The 24,126-nt window shown below is 39.3% G+C and overlaps 1 protein-coding gene across 2 annotated transcripts in view; it reads left to right on the forward strand.

Annotated features, from left to right (window-relative positions):
- cdh8 (cadherin 8) overlaps window positions 1-24,126 on the forward strand; it is a 99,607-nt gene that overhangs the window by 41,257 nt on the left and 34,224 nt on the right. For both annotated transcript variants that reach the window (XM_085435927.1, XM_085435847.1), the window contains one exon: window positions 21,038-21,157. In XM_085435927.1, coding sequence (XP_085292053.1) covers window positions 21,038-21,157 — 120 coding nt within the window. The remainder of the gene's footprint in view (window positions 1-21,037; window positions 21,158-24,126) is intronic.

Consider the following 24,126-nt stretch of genomic DNA (forward strand, 5'->3'; position numbering starts at 1 on the left):
TTTTGTCATAGCTTGTGCCTTTCTGTGTGTTCGAGCATATCTATCTATCTATCTATCTATCTATCTATCTATCTATCTATCTATCTATCTATCTATCTATCTATCTATTCTTTCGTCTCATGAATTTTTCTGCACATTGCAGTTGGTCAGATCAATACAGGGACAGCTGAGATATTTTCAGACCATTTCATGCTTCACTTGGGCCAGATGTTCTATAAAAATCCTCTTTCTCGATATACCAAAAATATCATTGTTCTGTGCTGATCTTGCAGTAAATCTTGAACATATCTTGCTCTTGGAAAGTATGGCTCTGAATGCATTGAAAACAGCTTAACTTGAATAAACCCTAACAGTATTTCAGGGTCACAGCAACCCACATAAGCAAAAGAAGCCCATTTATAGTGCATCTTTTATCTGGCATTTCTCAGTTGAGCTTTGAGCTGAGAGCTGAGAAAGAGGGTGTCTGGTGTTTGTGTCTCTCTTCTCTGATCCTAGGCTCTGGTCTGCAGCTTGGCAGATGGGCTGAGTGGCAGGGGGCCCCTGGCCCTTTAACATAGTGGGCAGCTGGGCCAGAGCTAGGCCAGGGCCGGGCTGGGGCACATCTGACGAGCAGGCTCCTGGGCTGGACAGGGATGCGGCAGACCGGGACCATGATGATGGTGGTGGGTGGCTCACAGGCTGAACTGGGGTGAGAAGGGGTCAGAGCAGTGAACCTGGCCAAGGCTCTGACTCTCTCAGGCCTGTCTAACTGCCAGGAAGCGTCCATGCCAGCCTGCCCTTTTTGTGGCCATGCTAAATGGGAATAGGACAGGCCTCTGAGGCAGAAAGGATTTAACTGACATGGAGGAGTTTGTCTGTAAATAACCTGCTACGACTATTTATCTCACCTCATTTGGCACTAGCATTCTGCATATCTGAGTGTATTTACATGCTTGATTTGGTTACTTGTGATACCAGTTAATTGCCCAGTCACTTCTTTTTTCCTTTTACTGCTACATTCTTTTTACATTCGCTTGTATGTTATTAACTTAGATTTCTTTGTTTCAGACTAAGCTGCAAATCACATGGTATTCAAGAGTTAAAAAAAAAACAACATATACAGTGGGGCAAAAAAGTATTTAGTCAGCCACCAATTGTGCAAGTTCCCCCACCTAAAATGATGACAGAGGTCAGTAATTTGCACCAGAGGTACACTTCAACTGTGAGAGACAGAATATGAAAAAAAAATCCATGAATCCACATGGTAGGATTTGTAAAGAATTTATTCGTAAATCAGGGTGGAAAATAAGTATTTGGTCAATAACAAAAATACAACTCAATACTTTGTAACATAACCTTTGTTGGCAATAACAGAGGTCAAACGTTTACTATAGGTCTTTACCAGGTTTGCACACACAGTAGCTGGTATTTTGGCCCATTCCTCCATGCAGATCTTCTCGAGAGCAGTGATGTTTTGGGGCTGTCGCCGAGCAACACGGACTTTCAACTCCCGCCACAGATTTTCTATGGGGTTGAGGTCTGGAGACTGGCTAGGCCACTCCAGGACTTTCAAATGCTTCTTACGGAGCCACTCCTTTGTTGCCCGGGCGGTGTGTTTTGGATCATTGTCATGTTGGAGGACCCAGCCTCGTTTCATCTTCAAAGTTCTCACTGATGGAAGGAGGTTTTGGCTCAAAATCTCACGATACATGGCCCCATTCATTCTGTCCTTAACATGGATCAGTCGTCCTGTCCCCTTGGCAGAAAAACAGCCCCATAGCATGATGTTTCCACCCCCATGCTTCACAGTAGGTATGGTGTTCTTGGGATGCAACTCAGTATTCTTCTTCCTCCAAACACGACGAGTTGAGTTTATACCAAAAAGTTCTACTTTGGTTTCATCTGACCACATGACATTCTCCCAATCCTCTGCTGTATCATCCATGTGCTCTCTGGCAAACTTCAGATGGGCCTGGACATGCACTGGCTTCAGCAGCGGAACACGTCTGGCACTGCGGGATTTGATTCCCTGCCGTTGTAGTGTGTTACTGATGGTGACCTTTGTTACTTTGGTCCCAGCTCTCTGCAGGTCATTCACCAGGTCCCCCCATGTGGTTCTGGGATCTTTGCTCACCGTTCTCATGATCATTTTGACCCCACGGGATGAGATCTTGCGTGGAGCCCCAGATCGAGGGAGACTATCAGTGGTCTTGTATGTCTTCCATTTTCTGATGATTGCTCCCACAGTTGATTTTTTCACACCAAGCTGCTTGCCTATTGTAGATTCACTCTTCCCAGTCTGGTGCAGGTCTACAATACTTTTCCTGGTGTCCTTCGAAAGCTCTTTGGTCTTGGCCATGACGGAGTTTGGAGTCTGACGGTTTGAGGCTGTGAACAGGTGTCTTTTATACAGATGATGAGTTCAAACAGGTGCCATTCATACAGGTAACGAGTGGGGGACAGAAAAGCTTCTTACAGAAGACGTTACAGGTCTGTGAGAGCCAGAGATTTTCCTTGTTTGAGGTGACCAAATACTTATTTTCCACCCTAATTTACGAATAAATTCTTTACAAATCCTACCATGTGAATTCATGGATTTTTTTTTTCACATTCTGTCTCTCACAGTTGAAGTGTACCTCTGGTGCAAATTACTGACCTCTGTCATCATTTTAAGTGGGGGAACTTGCACAATCGGTGGCTGACTAAATACTTTTTTGCCCCACTGTAGCTGTTCAATATTACCTACAAATGTGTATTACTAATTCATCAAATATTGTTTATTATCCAATGCACCTCTGAATTATGCATGTAACATCATCAGTCATTGGTCCAGATACAGTAATATGAGCCTTTTAAAGCCCCCTGGGGTATGTTCTCTTTTTGAGAATGCACAAAGGCATCCACGCACATACACACATACTAAACTGTGTGTTTCACACGCACATACATCTCTAACATGCATCTCTGTTAGCATGAACCCACAGTGCAGATGTAAAGATGGTGTTGTTCAGGTGTAATTTGTCCCTTCTCCCCTGTGTAGCCTGCAGAGATGCACTCTATTTGCAACCCTCCGCACATATTTTTCCTCCTGTTCTGTACCTCTGCCACCCTCGCACTCTCTCCCTTTTGCTCACCATTGCTTTCCTTTGCTAAGCTAATGCTCTCCTTCACTCTTCCCTCGAGGGAGAACAAAAAGTAGCTGGCTTCTAGGTAATGAAGCCCTTCAATGTGATCTGCATAAGATTGCCTCCCTTGCTGGACTGGCTGCCTTGCCCCAATGAATAGCAAGAGGCTCTCAATGAGAATAAGGACAAAAAGCTGCCTTCTCTTTAGCCACAGCATCATTCCTCAAACAAAGTCTGACTTCTTTTTTTTTCTTTTTCCTATGGAGTAGAAAGAGAAGAAAAATGAAAGGCAAGGAGGATAAATAACCAACAAAGTTCATGAAAGGGAAGGTAAATGAGAGAGAGAGTGCATGTTTATTTATGTGTGAGAGCATGTGCAGTGGCTCTTGTGTGCATCTTTTTGTAATGATGGGGAGACGGATGTGAATAACTGAGGCTGTCATGAGTGTCACCGTCTGTGTTGTCGCACTGAGTGGATGTGATTAAATGAATTTCATGCAACAGGGTCAACAGTAGTACAATGGGACATGAGAAAATCAAAGGTTAAATTTTAAATTTGTTTGTCTGAATGCTCTTTTTTAAAATATTTATAAGGCTGCGGTAAAGTTTAATCACATACAACTAACCTGTCGCATTTCCAGGTTTCTTGCTTTTCAATTACCGGTAAGTATTAGTCATGAACGTTTTGTTGCTTTGAAATTGGATGATTTGTGGTTGTCATACTATCACACACTGCTGTTCATTATTTCAAGGTCAGCTAATTATTCTGAGAACAGAAACAAGGACGCAGCATCCTCAATTCAGCATCAGTGCAGAGTAGGAGAGGGGCTGATTCAGTTCAGTGTGTCATCTAAAGATAGTGTAATGCCTTCCAATGGCCACTGGTGGGCATGCAGACTAACTGTGAATATTGCATTGTACAGATTAATGCAATAAAATTTACACAATCTGATGCACCAGTAACTAAGGGTCAAAAATATTAGTTAATTATTCAATGAGAAGAAAATGAATCAGTAACTAATCTGGTAGTCGTAGTTTTTATTATTGTTTAAGCCATTCCTTATTCTACGAACAAATTTTTAATCGATTAATGGATTTTTTAGGAGAATAAACAGATGATGAATCAGTGATGAAATTGCTAGCTGCAGTAGTAACTCTAACCATCGCTGTCCTTTACTTGGATGGTTAAGCCTTTGTCATGCATCAGCTTTGAATTGGCATGCTTCTGATGCCAGCATTAGAGACGGCTTATGCACAATGAAAGACTCATTTAATACTGTGAATGAAACACTTATTGAGATGGGTACTTCTCATTATAAAAGGCTACTACAGCCATGTAGTTGGCCTTCCTGTCATTTCCCTGGAGTTGGAAATTTAAAGACAGCAAAATAATAAAAAAATAATCAGAAGGAGGGCGAAATATCCTAAATACTGTCTAAAGAGAAACAAAAACCCCAGATCCTAAAACTCCCATAATCTCACTCCATAGAATGCATACATTTTTATTAGTTTTGAGCATGATCAGCACTTACAGTACACAAGGCTAATCATGTGTAGCCCACAGTGCATCCTGTTGCGAGCATGTCCAGAAATGTAAGAAGATGTGTGCAAGACTGTGTGCAGACTTCAACAGGCTGCCTGGATAAAATCCCAAATCAGTATTACATGACATATTCATTTAATTTAACAAAACTATATCTTTCATGTAAAAAAAAAAAAAAAAGACCATATCCAATAGGGTGTGATGGTCGAATAATGCTTTAGTCTGTCATATTCACAGCTATGCCAATCCATGTACATACTTTCCAAGGTCATTCTCCCTGTTGTCATCATTTTGTTAGAGTAATTTTGGTAAAACAGCGCTTAAGTTCAACATTTATTAGCTGTAAATCCCACGCGATTCATCCAGTTCATTTGAAAGGCATCTGAAACACTTTTAAGTCTAACACTGTATTATAAAACCATCACTGCCTCCTAGCCTTTTGGAGGTTTAATTACGAAACACATTAATGTATATCTGTGGGGAAAATGACAATTTCCTTGCAAATGACTTGTAATTTCACATAAGTCATGTAAACACTCAGTCACATACACCTAAAGACCAGTTGGCAACCCCCTGGCAACTTCTGGTCGCTAGGGAAAAATGTGTATTCCCTGTCCAGTTGTAAATGGGCTTGCAACCTTCACCTGGCAGCAGCCAGCTGGAGGCTGCTGGCTGCTGCCAGGTTAAATCAGTCATCAAGAGGGTGTTTATACAAAAACCTCAGTGTGATTGCTTTGCTAGCAGATTGCCACAGTTGTCAGAAGCTTATATGGGAGATGTCAACTGGTGCTCTGCAAGCACACACTGTTTACTCTGTCAGCTGTACTAAAATTTGAAAAAGTATGACACAAAATATAAATGGTAGTGATGGATACACCTTTTCCCCTCACAACCACTAATTGCCAGATGCCAACAAAAAGTGTTTCGGCCTGTGTGACCAGGGCCCAGTCATTGTTTTATTCGGCACATACATTAAAACATTAATTAGAGCAATGTTTAAAAACACATCTGATCAAATATTCTTAGAAAGAAAATATAACTGTCCCAAAAAGAGGAAAATTTGAATCGGCCAAGTAAGCCTTCAGTTAGTGCATGTGCCTGTTTTTTTTGTAGACTGTTGGTAGAGTAACACTTTAAATAACACTATAATTACTGTTAATGTAAAGGGGAATAGTTCCATTGTTTAGATCAATCAACTACTTACTGTATCAGCTTATATTCAATCTGTTGTCACTGATGCTGCATTGAAAGCAATAGATGTGATTGTCGAGGAAGATTTGTAGCATGGCGATCAATCTTTAATTACTCTTTAATGGACGTGACCTATTTAATGTAAGGGGTCTTTGTGTATGTGTTTTACAAGTTTGTTACAACACATCTGCAGAGGGTGGCCTTCTGCTATTGTGCATATCAACTCTAGCGATGCCACACAGGACTTTGGCACAGCCTTGAGTGTGTTATTTCTTTACACAGTACTCAAGCACTTGTAGCCACAGACATGGAACCTCTACAATACTGAATATTATATTTATCCTTTTGTACCACAATATTGCAGTGTATTTAAAACTATGGAGGTTTTTTTTTTTTTTTTTTTGGCCATTTTAGCCTCTTACAAAATACACTAATGCCTCATACTCAGTAACAGGGAACCAACTAATATTAAGCTAAAAAAATATACCTTCAAAAAGTAGTACTGCAAAATAGTGCTTTTTACAGCAACAAATCTTCAAGAAAGCAATAGCATCTTTTGTGTGTGAAAGAGAGAGCGAAAAATAGGGAGATCTGATTAATGATTGATAACTTGATGAGTGTATTTCAGAGAAAGACCTGAATAAATTGTAAAACTCAAAATGAGTCCTGTAAGCACCTTGAATGAATTCTGTGTATGGGAGAGATAGCAGGAGTATGATAAATGACTGATCAGATAATCAGCGTCTTCTAGATAAAGATAGAATTGAAAACTGTACAGCCACACAAAAAGCTGACTGCCCCATTTTGGGTTTTTCTTTTTGGGATTTTTTTGCTAGACTCCCACAGAGAGCTGTAGCATAATCAATGAACAAATCAACTAATAATTCAAACAGAAAATGCTGCTATCTGACTTACTAGTAATGCCGGAGGTGATTTCAAATGGGAAATGGTATCAGAAAGGAAAGCTCCTTCATTAGGGGGCTTTTCCCCTCAGCTTCTGCAAATTTGTGCAACAATAAACATAGAAAAACAATTTTTACATTAAAACAGACAATTTTCAAGTGTCATTTTGCACCCATTTGTGGTAAATGTTTCATTAAACACAGTTTCTCTGGTTCTCTTTTGGACTATGTCTACTTTGTTACTGAGTCTTTTTGCTGTTAAAATATGGGCCAAATGTGCAGGGGTTTAGAGAAATAATTGGGCACACAACATGTTAAGTTATCCATCCATCCAACCAGATTCTTCAGCTTATTTAGAGTTTTGGTGGTCTAGGCAGCCTATCCCAGCTGTAATGGGAAAAGAGACAGGGTACAACCCAGACAGGTTGCAAATCTATTACAGGGCTAACACAGAGAGACACGGACAACTTTTCACACTCACTGTCACATTCACACCCACAACCAATTTAGAATCATCAATAAACATAACATGCTTGTGCTTGGACTGTGGAAGGAAGCCTGAAGTACCTGAAGAAAAATCACCCAGACATGAGGAAAACATACAGTCCTAGCCACTGCACTACTGTGGTACTGATGTAAAGCAAATTTCTTAAAAGAATCATTGCACTACGCTAACTGTTTTTGGATGTAGTTTGGCCCTACCTCACTGGCTATTCCAGCCCCGAAAATAGAAAGAAACTCAGTGGCATCACCCTTGAATCAACAGGTGTAGCTGACAGTACTAGAATTCATATCTTCATCCGAGATCTGTGAAGTTTGCTATGGATACCATCAGCTACATTTATTAAGCAGGTCACATCTTACTGGAAATAGATCTGGTATAGCTCAGCTGAAACAGTCATTGTCTTACACAGCCAATCCTATACTTGCTCACTAATTGCCTACAGGCCCCCTGCTCTGCAGATAACAGACTGAGATGTGACCATTTGCTGCACATTCTCTGCTATGCTGAACTGTACAATATGTTCTTTTTTATAATTTTACACAGATTACACGTTCATTTTGGTTTTGATATCTCTTCACTTATAAAAGCATAAACACAGTGGGGAAAAGTTGATTATTAGCATGTAGATGTAGATTTTCTTCCCTTTTTAAAGTTTAGATCTGTTATTTCTTCAATATCACACTTCAAAAGTTAATTTTCAGATATTTTTGATGAAATTTAAACACTTTGTGAATGTGTGTATGGGTGTGTGTGCATGTACCATTTTTACATATCTTTGTGGGGACCAGCAGTCCTTATGGGGACAAATCCCCGTCCCCAAGAGGTTGAAGGCATATTTTAGGCTCAAATGCAGTTTTAGTGCCAGAGTTACAATTAGGTTGTGGTTAAGTTTAGGCTAAGGGTTAGAGTTAGGCATTCATTTTTTATTGTTAGTGTTAGGGTAAGCAGCTAGGGAAAGCATTATGTCAGTTAGATGTCCTCACTAAGATATTAAAAAAAAAGTGTGTGTGTGTGTGTGTGTACTATCACCTGTGATACATAGCAGCTGATATAGACTGAAGTCATGCTGGTGAGTGGAAGGTCTTTTCTACAATACTGCTATAGCATGCAAACTGAGGATGGTTCCAGATCGCACCTTAAACTTGGCGCATGCTTACTCATATCTGCTGAGATGCCAGAAAGGTTTCTACTTCAGTACACAGCCATGGCTCACCTTTTAATTATTCAAGAAGAATGTTGTGGATTTTTAATGTATTGTTGTAGGGCCTTTTTTTGGTGCAATTTTCCTGTGGTGTGTTCAGTCCTCTTTGCTCCTTTGTGTCTATTTCCTGCTGCATCTGGCACTGCGTCCGTCAATCCCACTTACTTTTGTTGCTTCAAAAACAGCAAGGATTTTGCTCCTTGGTTTTCCACTCAACATAGCGTGTGCAGGTGTGCGTGTGTGAGTGTGTGAGTTAGATGTTGTGTGTGCATGTTTTTTTTTTTGCATCTAATTTTACAGTGATGAAAAGAAAGAAAAGAATCCCCACACTCTCATCCCTCCATGTCTGCATTATTAATTGTCTGAGCTATCAACTATAGCTATTTGGACCCCGCAGGCACCCAACAGTCAGTACCTAAAATTAAAAGCAGCAATTGCTTCCCAATGAATGCCATAATAACACTCTTTAAAGTTACATTTTGCTCCCACAAAAGAGCGTAGACTTAATTTAACTGCAGAAGAAATAAAGCAGAAACTGCATAAAGAAAGACAAAAAGGAAGTCTTAACAAAAATCTTTATTAGCTGTTTGTGTGTGTGTGAGTGTTCATGTGTGTGTGTGTGGCTGCATTAAGATTTGTGCAGCCTACTGTAGCTTGTAGTGGAGAGGGATTGGTCAATGCAACATAAATGAGGGTGGAACACATTCATCAAGGTGGCAGAGATTTGAGACTAGAGAGTCCCATCCAATCACTGGTAGAGAATAAAGGGGAGAGGCATAAAAGTCTGTACAGCAAGGTCATTTGAAAAAGAAGCTGATAAGACGAAAGGATCAAATCTCCAGTGCGGGCGAGGCCTTACTCTTGATGTCTTTCCCCATTAACTAAAGCCTTGGCTTGGCACATACAGTCGTTGCCACGGCTCAGCTGTCTGATACAATGACGAGAAAGTAGAACATTAAATAAATCAAGTAAGTCTTTGCAGTGTTTGTCATCAAAACATATGTCCCTGAAAATTCATATTTCAGTTTTTATTTTAGATTTTTGTTCACGGATGACTTTAAATGATGAATCTTTATTGTGGTTTTTTGCAAAGTGATACAAATTTCCACTTGTGTTACTGTGTGTTTTACCCTCCTGTCTTACTATCACACGGGCTGCTGATTTTTGGCATCAGGCAACCTTGTTGAGCTCTACCTTTTTGTGTTTTGGAGCATTGGCAGCTGTATTGCTCTCAACACTGCAGTATGGATTTAGTCAGTTTGTAGTTTTACCACAGTCACAGTCTGGTGTACACATGAGTATGCACACGCACACGCACACGCACACACACACACACAACCAAATACACAGTCAATCCTACAGCAGGTTTGCTATGTCACACTGGGGGCTGCTGTGTAATTGGGTGAATCTGCTCTCCAGCACGCAACAGAGATAGCCCTTTAAAATTTCACTTCACTTCTGGGAGTGTAAACAAACCTTGGGATTACTGGGGTTGTAAATCCACATTGTACCTTCTTTTCTTCAGTCACCCCCCCCCCCCTTTTTGTTTGTTGGCCACGTCCTTTTGAGAGTTTATTGCTGTGCTGGATGTTTGCTCAGTATTTGGAAAGGGTTTCTGTGTGTCACTGTGACTTGTGACATGTTAACAAGCATGATAACAAGTGCACATCTGTGTGCCTATACGTTCATTATAGATCTGCATGCGCATCTTTGTCGGCACGAATCAGTAGGCGTACACTCTAGGCATGTATTTTAGCATGTCTTATGTGCGGACACTTTATGTGGCTGCGTGCAGCTTTCTGTCTGTGTGTTCTCTGTGATGGATTACTTGTCAGATGCCAGCATAGCACCGCTCTTACCGGCTGATGGAGACATTAAGTCACCAGTCACGTAGATGTAGTACGTTTCAAGATTCCTCAGGGAAAATGCTTTAACCCTTCCCGCTCCAGCACGGCTGTCAGACGACAGTGTATGTTACTTAGAAGGTGCTCCCTGCAAAGACCCACAGTATGGCTGGATTCAGTTAAGTTTGGTGTCTTAATGCAGTTGTGTGTACTTTTAGATGGGCCAATTGCTTATGGGCTGCAAACTGTGTACTATGACTGTCTCTGAGAGGCTTGAATTTTTATTTTATTTTATTTACCTCTGCAAGCTATACGAATAGAAAATATGTAATCGACAGAGAACATCCTCTAGTAGTGGCAGCCTGAGGGAGTCGTTGCGGAGGGAGGGATTTTAATGCCCCCCCCCCCACCCCCCCCAGTTCTGTCCTTTGTTATTAATGCTATATTATTATCACTGCTGCTGCTCTCCCTAGAATATTAAAATAACACACTCTGAATGAATGTCAATGTTCACGCTGGCAACTAAGGCAAATCAATTTTTTTTCATTAGAAAAATCTAAACTAAGTCTATTCATTTGCAAAGGCTATTGTCGATCAGTATACTATCCAGTTTTACAAGAACTTGAGTGTCATTATAAAATGTATTAATGCATATAAAAATCTACTTTTTGAAATATTTATTTTTTGCTTTTAGATTAAATTTAGCCTTTTACTTACTTTTAAGAACATTTGAAAGATTCACCATCATGTGATTGACGGAGGCCTGGTAAGATAATCAAACACCTGTGAACTGTCATCCCAGTCACATTTAAATAAATAAATCTGTTGTAATTCTGATCATTATAACTGACCCCCACTTGCTTCAAAACACAGATAAGAGGACAGAAACACACACACACACACACACAGACACACGCACACAAACCCACACTCAGAAATATCTCAGTGAAAATAACCCAAACAGTCAGACTTCTTTATGTTTATCTAGACTAGGACTTGAAAACCCGTGATAAAAAGCTTGCAAGAAAATGGTTAAAGAGCCTTTAAGCATAACCACAACTGAACATTAAGAGACATAACTCATTGAAGGAAAAAAAATCTAATTTTCAAGTTCCTCTGGCTTGGTAGTGCTTTTTCCTTATATTGAATCAGCAAGTCTTCTTCATGTCTGCACAGTACTGTCTATTTTCTTGTCTGGGTTTCAAGGGAACCTTGCTGAGTTATCTGCTGCTCTTTTTCTCCCCACTGATGTGGCCTGATGTTTTTCTGGAAGATTTGATCCTGAGGACATTTGCTGTTAATGCACTGTGAGGAGCTTGAACTTGATCAGTAGGGAAACCGCACAGTTTGTGTTTGTGTTTAAACAAGGATTTTGAAATAGGATGTTAGACTGTGCAATATCATGCATAGATATATATATATATAAATATACCATATTCCAATAACTGTGTTATTCTACTGTGGCTTTCAATTGATAGGATGCTTATAATACTGTCCGTGGGAGCATGTACAGAATAAATCAGCGTACACACAGGGATTTGTCTTCCCTGGTGTTCTCATGACCACTGAGCAGCTCCGCTGGAACAGTACAGGGCTACATACACTGTTAAGGGTATTTTAGGCACAATGTACACAAGCAATTCATTTCTGATATTAAGTAATAACTTTGATCTTTGGTTTCCGCACTCAGGAGCTGGTGGTAAAAATATTAACCGCAAGTTCATTTCCTACCTCAGTTTTGCATTGTGCTGAAACATGTTTTTTTTTTTATTCTTCCATTGAGGAAGAATAATTCACATTAAACACCCTCGCCCCTGTGGCAGAGTTCCCAAATTAAGCAACATTTTGTTCATTTACCCATGATAAAGTTGTTCATTAGACAATATACTTTGCCTTATTCTTTGTTATTACCTTGCCATTGTAAATGCCTTGGGAGCAATTAAATATGTGAAGTGCCCAATTTTCCGTCCTCGACTTCCAGTCCTGAACTCTATCTGCATGTTGCACACATTTCCTATGAACTAATTAAAGTGAATCAATGACACAACCCTTTAAAATGGCGGCATATGTCAGGGCCATCAGTGGGGAACAAAAGACCCTCTTAATTATTTTGTTCCTGCCGTTCCTGTAAATGGCTTGTCAAGGCAGCAGACTCAGTAGCCGACTACTTGAAAAGGAGATGTCATGTACACACAGAGACACACGTACCAGCACATAAACACATACACAAACACTGGCTCCGGTTTCTCTGTGACGGCTCCCTCTCTGTCTTATAAAAGACTAGTAATTGTACTACAACAATGACAATGTAAGTGCTTAAGTGTAACGGTCCCCATACTCTTCAAAGGTGCAGCATCCCTTATCCATCATTGGCTCTGGGGAACTATTTCTTGGATGCTGACAACCATATCTTATCTAGAAAAAAAAAAGAAACAAAAAAACAATCTCACCCCTCAAGGGGAATCTGCTGAAGCCACTCTTCCAGTTTCAGGATACCCAGGTACTTCTAGCTGTCCCGTATATCTGCTATTCTGCCTTCTGGAAACTCCACTCGTTCAGTCCCAATCGCTTTCCCCTGTGTTTGTAATCGTTCAGCCAAACCAGAGTGATATCATGATTTCCTCATCATGGATCACTGTGAGATGATATCTCGTTCACTCTTGGCATACAGGTTGATGATCACTCCATTTCTAAATCTATATCTGTATTCACTCTTAGTGATAAGATGGCGACTTGTGTCATTGCCTTGGAGTTGGCCTCCAGTGTTGCCTTCCACAGTCCTGCTGAGTTTATGATGATACAGCTGGAAACTGTAGTGGCAGCATCACTGTTTTTGCAACATTAGGTCAGGGTTTGAATCCCAGTCAGGTCATGCACACTAGATACCCAATGCTACCCAAGCCTACCGCGGAACATGAGCGAGAGACAAATAATTATAGCCATTACATTTTTTTAAAGAAAAAATCTGGTGCAAGTTGTTCCTTGCTGTTCCTCATTCGTTTAACCCGTTCTTCACCTGCATGCTGAAGCCCTGCCTAAATATGCAGCTTACCATGAGTATGCATTAATTCTGTTATAAACACTGATGTGTTACAGGAGACTTTGTTTTTTCCCTTTTTCCCCTGCTTTGCAATTATTAACCTCACCATCCTGCCTTGTAAAATACTTACATCTGCCTCATATTAATGTAAATCATCTTAGTGAAGATGTCTGGGCTGTAGATTAGTGAAAATGGTGACAAATGAAAGCACGGGAGTTGTGAGGCTGCACTGGTAAATGAGAAAAATTCTCACATGCCAGGTGTTTATGAGCATGCTTATTTGTTTAAGGGTTTTTCTTAATGCCCATCTGCATTGTTGCCATAAATGCCCATCTGTAGCCCAGGAATCTCAAAGTGGCTTTGACTACTGTCAGAAAATCAACTGGCAGTGCTCCAAGTATGTCATCTTCTCCTCTGAGAGAATAAATGGATGGGGATGGTTGGATGGATGAAAGGATGCCTCGACACGCTTGTTTTCTCCACCTCGTTACAACCGTTTTCTGTGTTATCAAGAGCTTTGGCCTGCCACACTACAGCACCGCGCTACACTTTGTGTTTGACAATACTCTGCCTCACAGTGCTAATCGCCTCTTAATTCTTGCATTACTCCCCATCCGTGAACATGAATTTCAATTGCATAGGTGGTACTGTCCAAAAATAGTGCTTGCAGCACTGCCTGGAGAGATGGGCTGTCAGTCTACCTGTCTGATCATGAGCTATTATCCTCTCTGCCCACAGACAGGAGGGAGAGCTACACCAGTGTCTATGTGATCATGATCAATACATAATCACTTTCCTGTCACTGCAATGGTGCTATCGGGGGACAGTCCAGCCTCATAGACAAGCCATTTCACAAAAAGGGATTTGGCAGACCATCGTTTTTGACCTAGAAAAAAGGTTCGGTTGTTTTGTGTGTGTGTGATGGTGGTGGGGGTCACAGTGGTTGAGGCTAGGTCGGATGGCTAAGTGAGGGCTGGATTCATTTAATCAGTAAATACTATGTAGTAAATACCAGTAAGATTATTACATGGTCAGTATGCTTGGATAAATTGCACAAGTTTCATGCTTATAAGACTTTAAACATAGTTTCTGAAAAAGACAGCGTCAATAAAGATATTTACAGCTACAGTAAACATGCAGTTGACAATTGTCACCAGTTACTCCATTTGTTGCTTCCCTATTTCATAATTGATTTTAATTCATTTAATCTGCACTCCATAGCTGAAAGTGTATTGCTGATAGTAATGAAATAATTCCTGGCAGCAAGCTGGAAAAAAAAGAAATTTCTGTGAAGAGTTTTCCAATACACTGTCAAATTGTCTGAAATCCAGAGGGACTCAAAAGTCCCTCTGGATTTCAGACAGATTATTTAAAACTATTATAATGTTGCAATTTATGAAAAACTAGCACATCGTCATATAGCTGAGGGAAACAAAGGGATTTAAAACATGATGTAAGATTCAGAAAATATTTTGTAAACAGTATCTTATTCTTGTTTGGAAACACACACACACACACACACACACACACACACACACACACACACACACACACATATATATATATCTGTACACATACTGATTTAGTTACGTGATTACATTACTTTTTACATTACAATTTTACTTTCGCACTGTCCAGAGCAGCACATTGATTCAATTCTGTGCTGGTACAGCTGGCATCAATCTGCTGATGTAAGTATACGGGGTGCAATGATAAATACAGCAGCACTTCAATGAATTGAAGTATCCCTTTCACATTTTTCTTAATCGTGTACACTGAAGTGACTGATAGTTTTGCTTGCTGCAAACATATAATACAGTAAAATATAGACAAAAACCACACATCAACAGTTGTGTTTCAGATGAGAAGATGAATGCATGTCCAGTATTCAATCTTGTTTAAGCTCTACTTTGCTCCACTATGGTCACCACCTGATTGGTAGCTTTGAGTTTGTGCTTTTTGGTGCTGGGCAAGATTTATTTATTCATTGATTGATTTAGTTTCATTTTGATAAAATTAGTTAGTTGAGCAGATAGCTAAAGAAAATCAGACAGCTTTATAGCAAACACACTATAGCCATTGGGAGTTAACAAAATCGTATTAAGATATTCAAATATTTAAATTTTCAAATACGACTTTTTAATTTTTCTCCTCAGAAAAAGGTTGTTTTAATAGAATTAAATTTTGTTTTATCAATTTTTTTCCTCAAAGAAAATATTGTAATATCAGTGTCTAATCTGCATATTAAGCAACAAGCTATTTAATCTTCTGTGCACCTATGTGTACGCCCATCTTCTTTTCTGTCTATCCATCCTGGTTTCTCTCTCTCTCTTTCAACACCCACAGTGTAAAGCCAGTCAGACATAAACAGTATTGTTTTACCCGGGTAGGGCTCACAGCAGGGCACTGTTAGCACCACGCCTCATGCAGCCCACAGCTCTCCCCATGCCTCAGTGATATCCCTTCTCCATGGCTCAGTGCTTGCATACATATGAATGCCCCCTGTCTTCTACCCTTCACGGTTCTGAGCTGGTCCAAGCTGAGAAGAGCTGAGGTGTTACACAGCTGCCATGCTTGTTGGACAGACAGATGTGGAGGAGAATTGTAGCATTCCAGTGTTAGTAAATGAACTGTAATGACACATTCTTTGGAGTGATTATAGGTGTGATGGTACTTGAACTCAGGAGTGCTTTCCTGCGGTGCGATTTGCTGAATTGTACTAAGCATGCTGAGGGTGAATTTGGGGCAATAAAGGAAAAAGAGGAGTTTATCAGTTAGAAAATGCAACCAGTATGTGTATGCAGTTAACATTATAACGAAGACTTAGTGCAGTGTCAGAAACTGGGCAAAGGTTTTTGTACAGCAGCTGATCCTACAGTATATCCTAGTTGTGGAAAATGAGCATAATAATGGAACTTAATAATGCTTTCTTTTTGACAGAAATCTTGTGGTTTAAAAGTGAAGATTCTGCTGACAGGTGAAATAAAATCTTGATTCAAAGATAAAGCTTCAGAAGATTTTAATGCTAAAACTTTGTCTTTTTTCCTTGTTCTGCACAGCAAGTTTTACTACTTTGGTCTGTTTGATTATACTTATATTTCTTCTAAGGAAATAAGCAAACTATACAGATCAAGCTGTGTTACAGTACAATGTGTTATTGAAAATAAGCCGCAGCGTCCTTCCACAGCCATTGTGTGTCACACTGGGCTGCATCTCCCAATTTATCCCCTCTCTGGTTCAAGAAAGATTCCTATTGATTTCCTATCACCGAGCCAGTGTACAGAGTAAATAGGAAGTGTGAGCCCTATTATTTCTGTCGCTTGGTAAAACATAAGGATAGACCCCCGTGTCTTTATCACGAGGAACCTTTTAGCCACCACATGCCCTTCAACCAAAACACTACGGCTGTAAATTTTCACACACTGTACAGTAATGATGTCCTTTGAGAATGAGTTTGTGTTTAAATTATTGGTGTGGTATTAAATCCTGTGAACTTCAGAACATGATTAATGAGATTACACTTAATGTGGGAAAACACCCGTAAACGCAGGCTGTATTTTCATACAGGCTTAATGTGCTTTCCCCTGCGGGCCACTGCCCAAACCAATAGAGGGAGATTTGCTTTCCCGGGAGAAGCTTCTGTGCACTCTTTCTGAGTCTTTGCATGTGCTAAGCAGTAGGAAACAGGTGAGACAAATCCCTTTAGACACCAAATAGCGCAATTACACGTTTCTTCCATGTATGTAACAGGTCTGACCAAGAATATGCAACGCTTTTGAGGAAGAAAGATGTGTGCAAGACATTCTACTGAATAGTTTTCATATTCCATTGTAGGCTTTTTACATCCTTAATCCGTTCCTGCATGTTTTTTGTTTTTAGCAACCATTCATATTCTTCATCCCTGGACATTTATACTGTAGGTGTTGTGTTGCTATTATTGTAGTCGCCACAATGCTACAGGCTTCAAATAAAAGCCAGAGACAATATTCCTCCTACAATTGAGTTTCTGTGCCCATTGCCTGGCCTACAGCTGCATCCATTTCTGCAGTGTCCCTGAATTCTCTGCATTATCAAGGGGAAGGACGAGCTAATCTGCACTGATTTGAAACAGGACCAAAACACTGGCTTTCCTAATCCCTCATTTTTTTTTATCAGGGGTAGTGAGGAGCATTTTACCCCTGTGGGAGGGAAAGAAAGAGGGAGCTATTTCATGCCTCACTGGTTCCACTGTTTTTATGAAGATTTTTTTCCTACCCCTACTTCCCTACTTCAATCCATAGTGTAACTGAATTTCTAAAGCCTGTTTGCAATAGTCAGACACCTTTTAGAAGTACGAAGGTACTTTTCATAATTAGGGATGTGTAGATGGCTGCCTCCTCCCTCTGCAGTAGTAGTAATTTAACTTTAAGGCAGATAAGGCTCTGTATCTCTGAAAAAGGGAGGTGCAATTTCCTTGCTGTCTTTCATTTTATTCATTTGACAATTGGCAAACACCTATGGCACGCAGGATATAATTTGCTTCCTGAAAATACAGTACGAGCGCTCCAATTTGGATTAATGCACACATCTGTGAGATATAATTCAAATAATTATGTTTCCTTAAATTCTGTCAACCAATTTATGTAATACTTCATTCACTTATGTAGCACGTTTGTTGGAAATTTCCACTTTACATCAGGTGCTCTGGCAGGGCTGTCACATAGAGGCCCTCATACTGATTTTTCTTCAGTGCACATGCAGTTTCTGTTGAGTAGAGTTTGAAACATTAATAGATACTGAAATGTGAAAAATTTCTATTTAATGTAGACTGAGAACAGTTCATGTGAATGACAGTTTCAGCAGATAAAAGCAATGCATCTATTTAAGTGTATTAGCAGCTGAAACTCAAGTTGCGCTGGGTGTTGTTGTTTTTTTGTTTTGGTTCTTTTCTTCTTCTGTTTTTTTTTTTTGTCAGTGCTAGTGCAGTGAGCAGAAACAGAGAAAAAGAGCTCATTGATCTGCTATGATCTAAACACTGCAAAAGGCATGGGGTGTAACAAGCTCAGGAAATTTACAAGGTAAGCCTTGGCAACACAACAGCACGGGTCATCATAAGACTATGAATTACTGGAACACCTCAGTCTCAGAGGACCACTTGAGGTTCTCTCCCTGTGAAATAATTGGGTTGCAACAGTGAAACTGCTACACCAGTTAGAGTGCAAAGGGGCTTTTGCTTTGTTTTGCTGTTACAAGACCGCAGACACGGCTGTGACTATTAATCAGCAGGTGACACGTGTAGCTGACGGCATAAAATGGGAGATAAGATCAAAAACTGCACCACATGGATGCGAAAGTCATCTTATTTGCAATTTTTTAACCCATTTTATTTTGCAGTTGGTAAACACTACTGAAGCTATTTGATGTGAATATTAAACATGTATTTTCAGATTGTTTGAGTCCTTATTGGTTAGAAGTAGTAAGTCATTACTGTGGTGCACACTGGTGAGCAGGCTTGATGAAAATTGTTTCGGTGCTTGTAGAAATAGCAGAAGATGATACACCAACAGAATACAGATGTCTGATTTGCGGGTTACACTTTGTAAACTATGGAACAACTGCTCATATTACATCTGGCAAATTTATTTTATTTTTTTATTTATTTTTCGTTATTTAATCCATAGCCGAACATCTGAATCAGAGTTCTGGAGCCAGAGCACTTAACTTGTCACAGGTCTTTGCGCAACAAGCATTTTCAGTTGCAGCGGACAGATTTAGGTGCCTGTGGCAGGACCTCCGCCGTCTGTGACTGGGGACATCTCACTTTGTTGTCAGAACACCTCTAAACATCTTTCACAGAAACAATTACCATACCATCTGTAGCTTTCTGCCAGCTTGTTGCTCACTGTCAGCACGTCGGGTTCTTTTCTCTTTTTTCTTCTCAAATGCTCTCCCACACCCTGAGACTCATGAGGAGTTAGGTCACTTTGGATTAAAATGGATGATTTTAATTACGCGAATTGCCTCTTTATATCAATATTTTCAGTGCTCGTTTTGTCCCGATACCTTTTGATGGACAGGTGAATGGTGGATTGAATTGCCACTAATGTATTTCCTGATTTGAGCATTTGACTGACTTGGAATATTGATGAAAGTCCTTGGATACATTTTACTTATAAAGACCTTATAAAGCTGGTGTAAAAAAGAAGTTTATTTATGTTTGAATACTGATGGTGTGAAGGTAATTCTTAATTGCTGTAATTGATAAAGAATGCTTGATATCCCATAAGAATTAAAAAATACATGAGCCAACACTTACACCAACACAGCCTTTAATTTTAAACTTAAAAACTTTTATTTGACAAACTAAACTTAATAAACACGCTACTTTAATGGAAGGAGAAGTGTTTTCTTTGTGGTTACATCCAAATATCAAATAACCATCAACAGAGTAATACTTATGCTGTCTGCTGTTCTGAAAGATCAAAAGCTGTGAAAAAAGTAGTCTAATTTGCCCATACATGTCTGCAATTGCTTTGCCTGCTATATTAATATCTAACACACAAATATATGTCACTGACACACTAGATGCCACAGAAAGGACAGTTAATTAACAATTAAATAACTTCTTTGCACACTTAACTGAAACTTTCATTATAAAATCTTCAGATCCATTTTTCATGCCATATTTGAGATCGCTGCAAAAAGTGCAGCCTTACCTAATGTCCACCCTACTGTTACACATTTTATATTAAGATTTAAAAATCTAGTTGGTATTGATATGGTGAATAACCTTCAGTAAAAATAATAAATCATACAGCAATAGTACATTCATGTAAAAAGCATGATAATGTATTAAGTAATCCAAAGTATTCAGAATACGTTACTATCATTGAGTAACGTAACGGAATACGTTACGAAATACATTTTGGGGCATGTATTCTGTATTCTGTAGTGGAATACATTTTAAAAGTAACCTTCCCAACACTGCCCACTGGCAACCTCTGGTCAAAACAGAAAAATGTTTCTGTTCGGCAAGTAGTTACTGGAGGTTCCTGGTTGTTGCCATGTGAAATCGCCCACAATTGGGTGCTGCACCAAACACTTCCTTGTGATTGCTTTTACTGCTAACAGATTGCTACGGTTACCCATAGTTTGAATGGAATACACTGACATGTCTGCACACACTCATCCAATCCGGCAAGAGAATGTTTGCTTCCAAAGCAGAAATTTCACACTTTAAAATGTATTGGTCGCAGTAGTAAGACAGAACAAATGTTATTTCCAGTTTGTATTGCAGTTTTCAATACTTGGCCAGTAGTGTCTGCAGACTAGTCAGTGTTTTTCATGTAAATTTTCCATGTAAATGACCACTTCAGAAACCAGCTACAATGACCAATTTTATGACAACAAGCAACCTCAACTAGGCTCAACTAGGCTAATGGTTGCAGAATACACACTTATATCTTGCAAAAGGTGGTTACTAGGATTGTTCTCCAGGCCTCCACGAATGGGCCTTTAGCAACTGATTTTAAAGCAACCACTGGCAACCACTTGCATTCACTAGGCTGGTTTCTAGGCCTGTGTGATTGGGGCCTTACGTGGAACAAGATGGGATAAATGGGACTAGAGTCTCATCTGGATTCACTCAGCACTTAGAATTTTAGTTTACAGAGACATGGAGATCATTTCCTGTAGGGATGTTTATACATTTGTCTTTCTGCACCACAGGTACCTCAGTTATCACAGTAACAGCTACAGATGCCGATGATCCGGTGTACGGAAACAGCGCTAAGCTAGTCTACAGCATACTGGAGGGACAACCATATTTCTCTGTTGACCCCAACTCAGGTAAGTCTAATTTCTTGATAATTGCTGAATTTTAGGCTTAAGCTAAAGTATTAGTTTGATCAAATACTCCATTGCGTTCATGAAGGAAAAGCTGATTAAACCTCAGATTCCAAGTCTTGTGTGAGTTAACAATCATGTGGGTTTAAAAATTCATGCATTTAAAATATTTGCACATGCAAACTAGGGAATTTATTTTATTTTAATTACATTTCCTTTGTTTTTAGGAGCCATCTGTGCAGGATGACATTTAGTTGCATATTAAGTAAAAAACAAAAGAAAAAAAAAGGAAACATGCAATAGTTTATAGGTCTCGTGTAATCAGAGTGATTTTAAATAAGGAGAAAAAAATGGAGGGCACCTTTATGGAGCAGGCAAAGCCCTTTGTGCTGTTATTCATTGTTTGCTTGACAAAGCCTGACGAAGATTTCTTTGAGATCAAAACGTTGCTTCATTAAATTTAATGGGAGCTAATACAATGTGCAAGTCCTTTGTCTGCTTCTAACCAGTGGAGAGCATAATGTATTACAAAATGCAATGAATGAACACGGCGTTCATAACGGGACAAAAAGGAAAGAAATAGGTTTTACAGAGAGATGGTGATTCCATCTAAGGATTATTTCATAAGGCTCTTTCTTCTAGACAGGGCCATGCACATCAGGCCAGAACCTTTTAGTATTTAAACACTGTCCTTTTTCATTACCTGCTTTGAGCTAGATAAATGAGCTTACAATGTCATCTCAGGTCAAGTTGTGGTATATCACTATGTGGACAAGTCTCTGGTTAAGTATGTCCAAATGACAGGAATAACTTTACCAAGGTCAAGCTTATGCATAAATCTAAGTATTTTAAGGACACACCTGAACTATAGGGACTGCTTTAAGCTTTATGGACCCAACTCTGTATCTGATCAGCTATCAAAAAGATTGAAAGTTTAAACAGTAACTGAAACATTTTGAAAGTTATCTCACTAAATAGCTGATAATATTTTAGAGGTTTTAGGGTTACGCAGCACAAATTGCATTAATACTTGACTGGATTTTTTAAGCCCTTTATAGTCACAAGGCTTAATTGTTTTCCCATTTAAAATCACTATAATAAAACACTGATGCATACTATGAGTTGATCCTGAACCCACTGCAAACCGGTGGCTGACTTGAAGTGGAGTTTTTTGCAGTAAGGTCCATTCATGATATGAAATACTGTGAGGAAGCTCCCCTTTATTGTGTTATTTAGGCTGTATACTTATCCACTCTAAAATATATTTTAATGGAAGTTTAGTTTAGTTTGGAACCGCTCATTTCTAATGTAGTCGACTTTCTGGTACCTCATATCTATGTGCTGCCAATACTTGGGATTCAAATACAAAATAAATACTAACAGAAGAGCTGAGAGTGATATCCTGCTTTTAACATGTGCACTGCTAGCAGGTGCTACAGGTTGAACTAATTCCAACAGGTGGAGATGCAACAGCTTCCCCACCTGCTTGCCCACCTGAGGTGATAGCAGTCTGTTGCATTGCATTTATGCATAAAGTGCAAACACCTTCTGTAAGGACTAAAAGAGGATATAGTCTGACACTTAACTATTATAACAAATGCTGTATGTCTCCATTATCATGCAACTTCAACTCTATTCAACAAAGCTGTAAGGGACAAAATTACATGTCTGTAAAAAGGCAGCCTGACAATGTAATAGTTTGAAAAGTTGTGTAAAAACATCAGTTCTGCAGGTAACTCAGACCATCTGTTTTTTTTATGCTTGTAGGTTATTGCTGCATGGGGGTGCTGTTAAATGTGGCTTCCTGGCTCACTCCCTTTTGCTACAATTCCCCTCTACAGCTGTTCATTCATGTACATTTATGTTTCAATATTTATACCATACGCAGTGGCAAACAAGTTTTTTTCCTGGGAGCATTGTAACTGTTCCAAGGGGTGTACAGATTTGATTGAAACAACAGATATGAATGTAATGGAGCAACTTGATAGAAATGAATGAAACACAAATATAGTCCACACACACTGGTTCATAATATATTGCATAACATATCATTTTGATTTAACAAAAAGACTATCTAAGTATGCAAAAATATTTTCATGAAATAAAAATAAAATATTGTATATTGGCAGTATTAATTAAGGGGGATCTTTATAATAAATTAACTAACCATGGCTTTTGTACTCAGTCACTCGGGATGGCACTGAACAATACTAAATGGACCTTATACATTCATAACCTTTTATAAAAGGAAGGATAGAATTTGCATGAATTTTCAATTCAATTCAGTTTCATTTCATTTATACAGCACCAAATCACAACAACATTTCCCTCAAGGTGCTTAATGTTGGAAGGTACAGATCCTACAATATTATAAAGAAAACAGAGAAAACCCCAACAATCATATGACCCGCTATCAGCAAGTGCTTTGGCCACAGTGGGAATGTATGTGGCTAAAGATACAATTCCAACTTTTTTCAGTGGATAAATCAAGCAATGAAGTGTAACTTGGATAAGTAACGTCAACACATTTGAACAGTGAACGGTACTGTACAGTTCCCCACGAGTTGCGTGGAATTCATTATTGAAACCCAAATGAGATTTATATGAGAGCTTTGCATCAGTGAGTTGCATGTTTTGCTCAGCTGACTTCAAGTCCTAAGTCCTAATGGGGCAGCACTCCTATGATGCTGTGGTCCATAACATCACTGGGTTATGAATTCCAAATAATGGCAATGATAATAATTACTTCTTCCTTTCACAAGGCAGACTCTTCAGCAGCGTCATGGTGCATAAAGTTATCTCAAAACATATTCTAGATTGGATCTTTAATTGCTTTTTCAGCTGACTTTTTAACATGTGTCTGTAAGCAATATGATTAAATAATGGTGAAATTACATTAATAAGAAATGAGATGGAAATTGACGGCTCACAATTTGGAAAACAACACACAATAAACAAGCTTCAAGAAAGGA

This window comes from Copadichromis virginalis, linkage group LG1 (genome assembly GCF_057382275.1).
Source record: "Copadichromis virginalis isolate Kocher_CV1m ecotype Utaka linkage group LG1, C_Virginalis_male_GT1.1, whole genome shotgun sequence".
NCBI lineage: Eukaryota > Metazoa > Chordata > Actinopteri > Cichliformes > Cichlidae > Copadichromis > Copadichromis virginalis.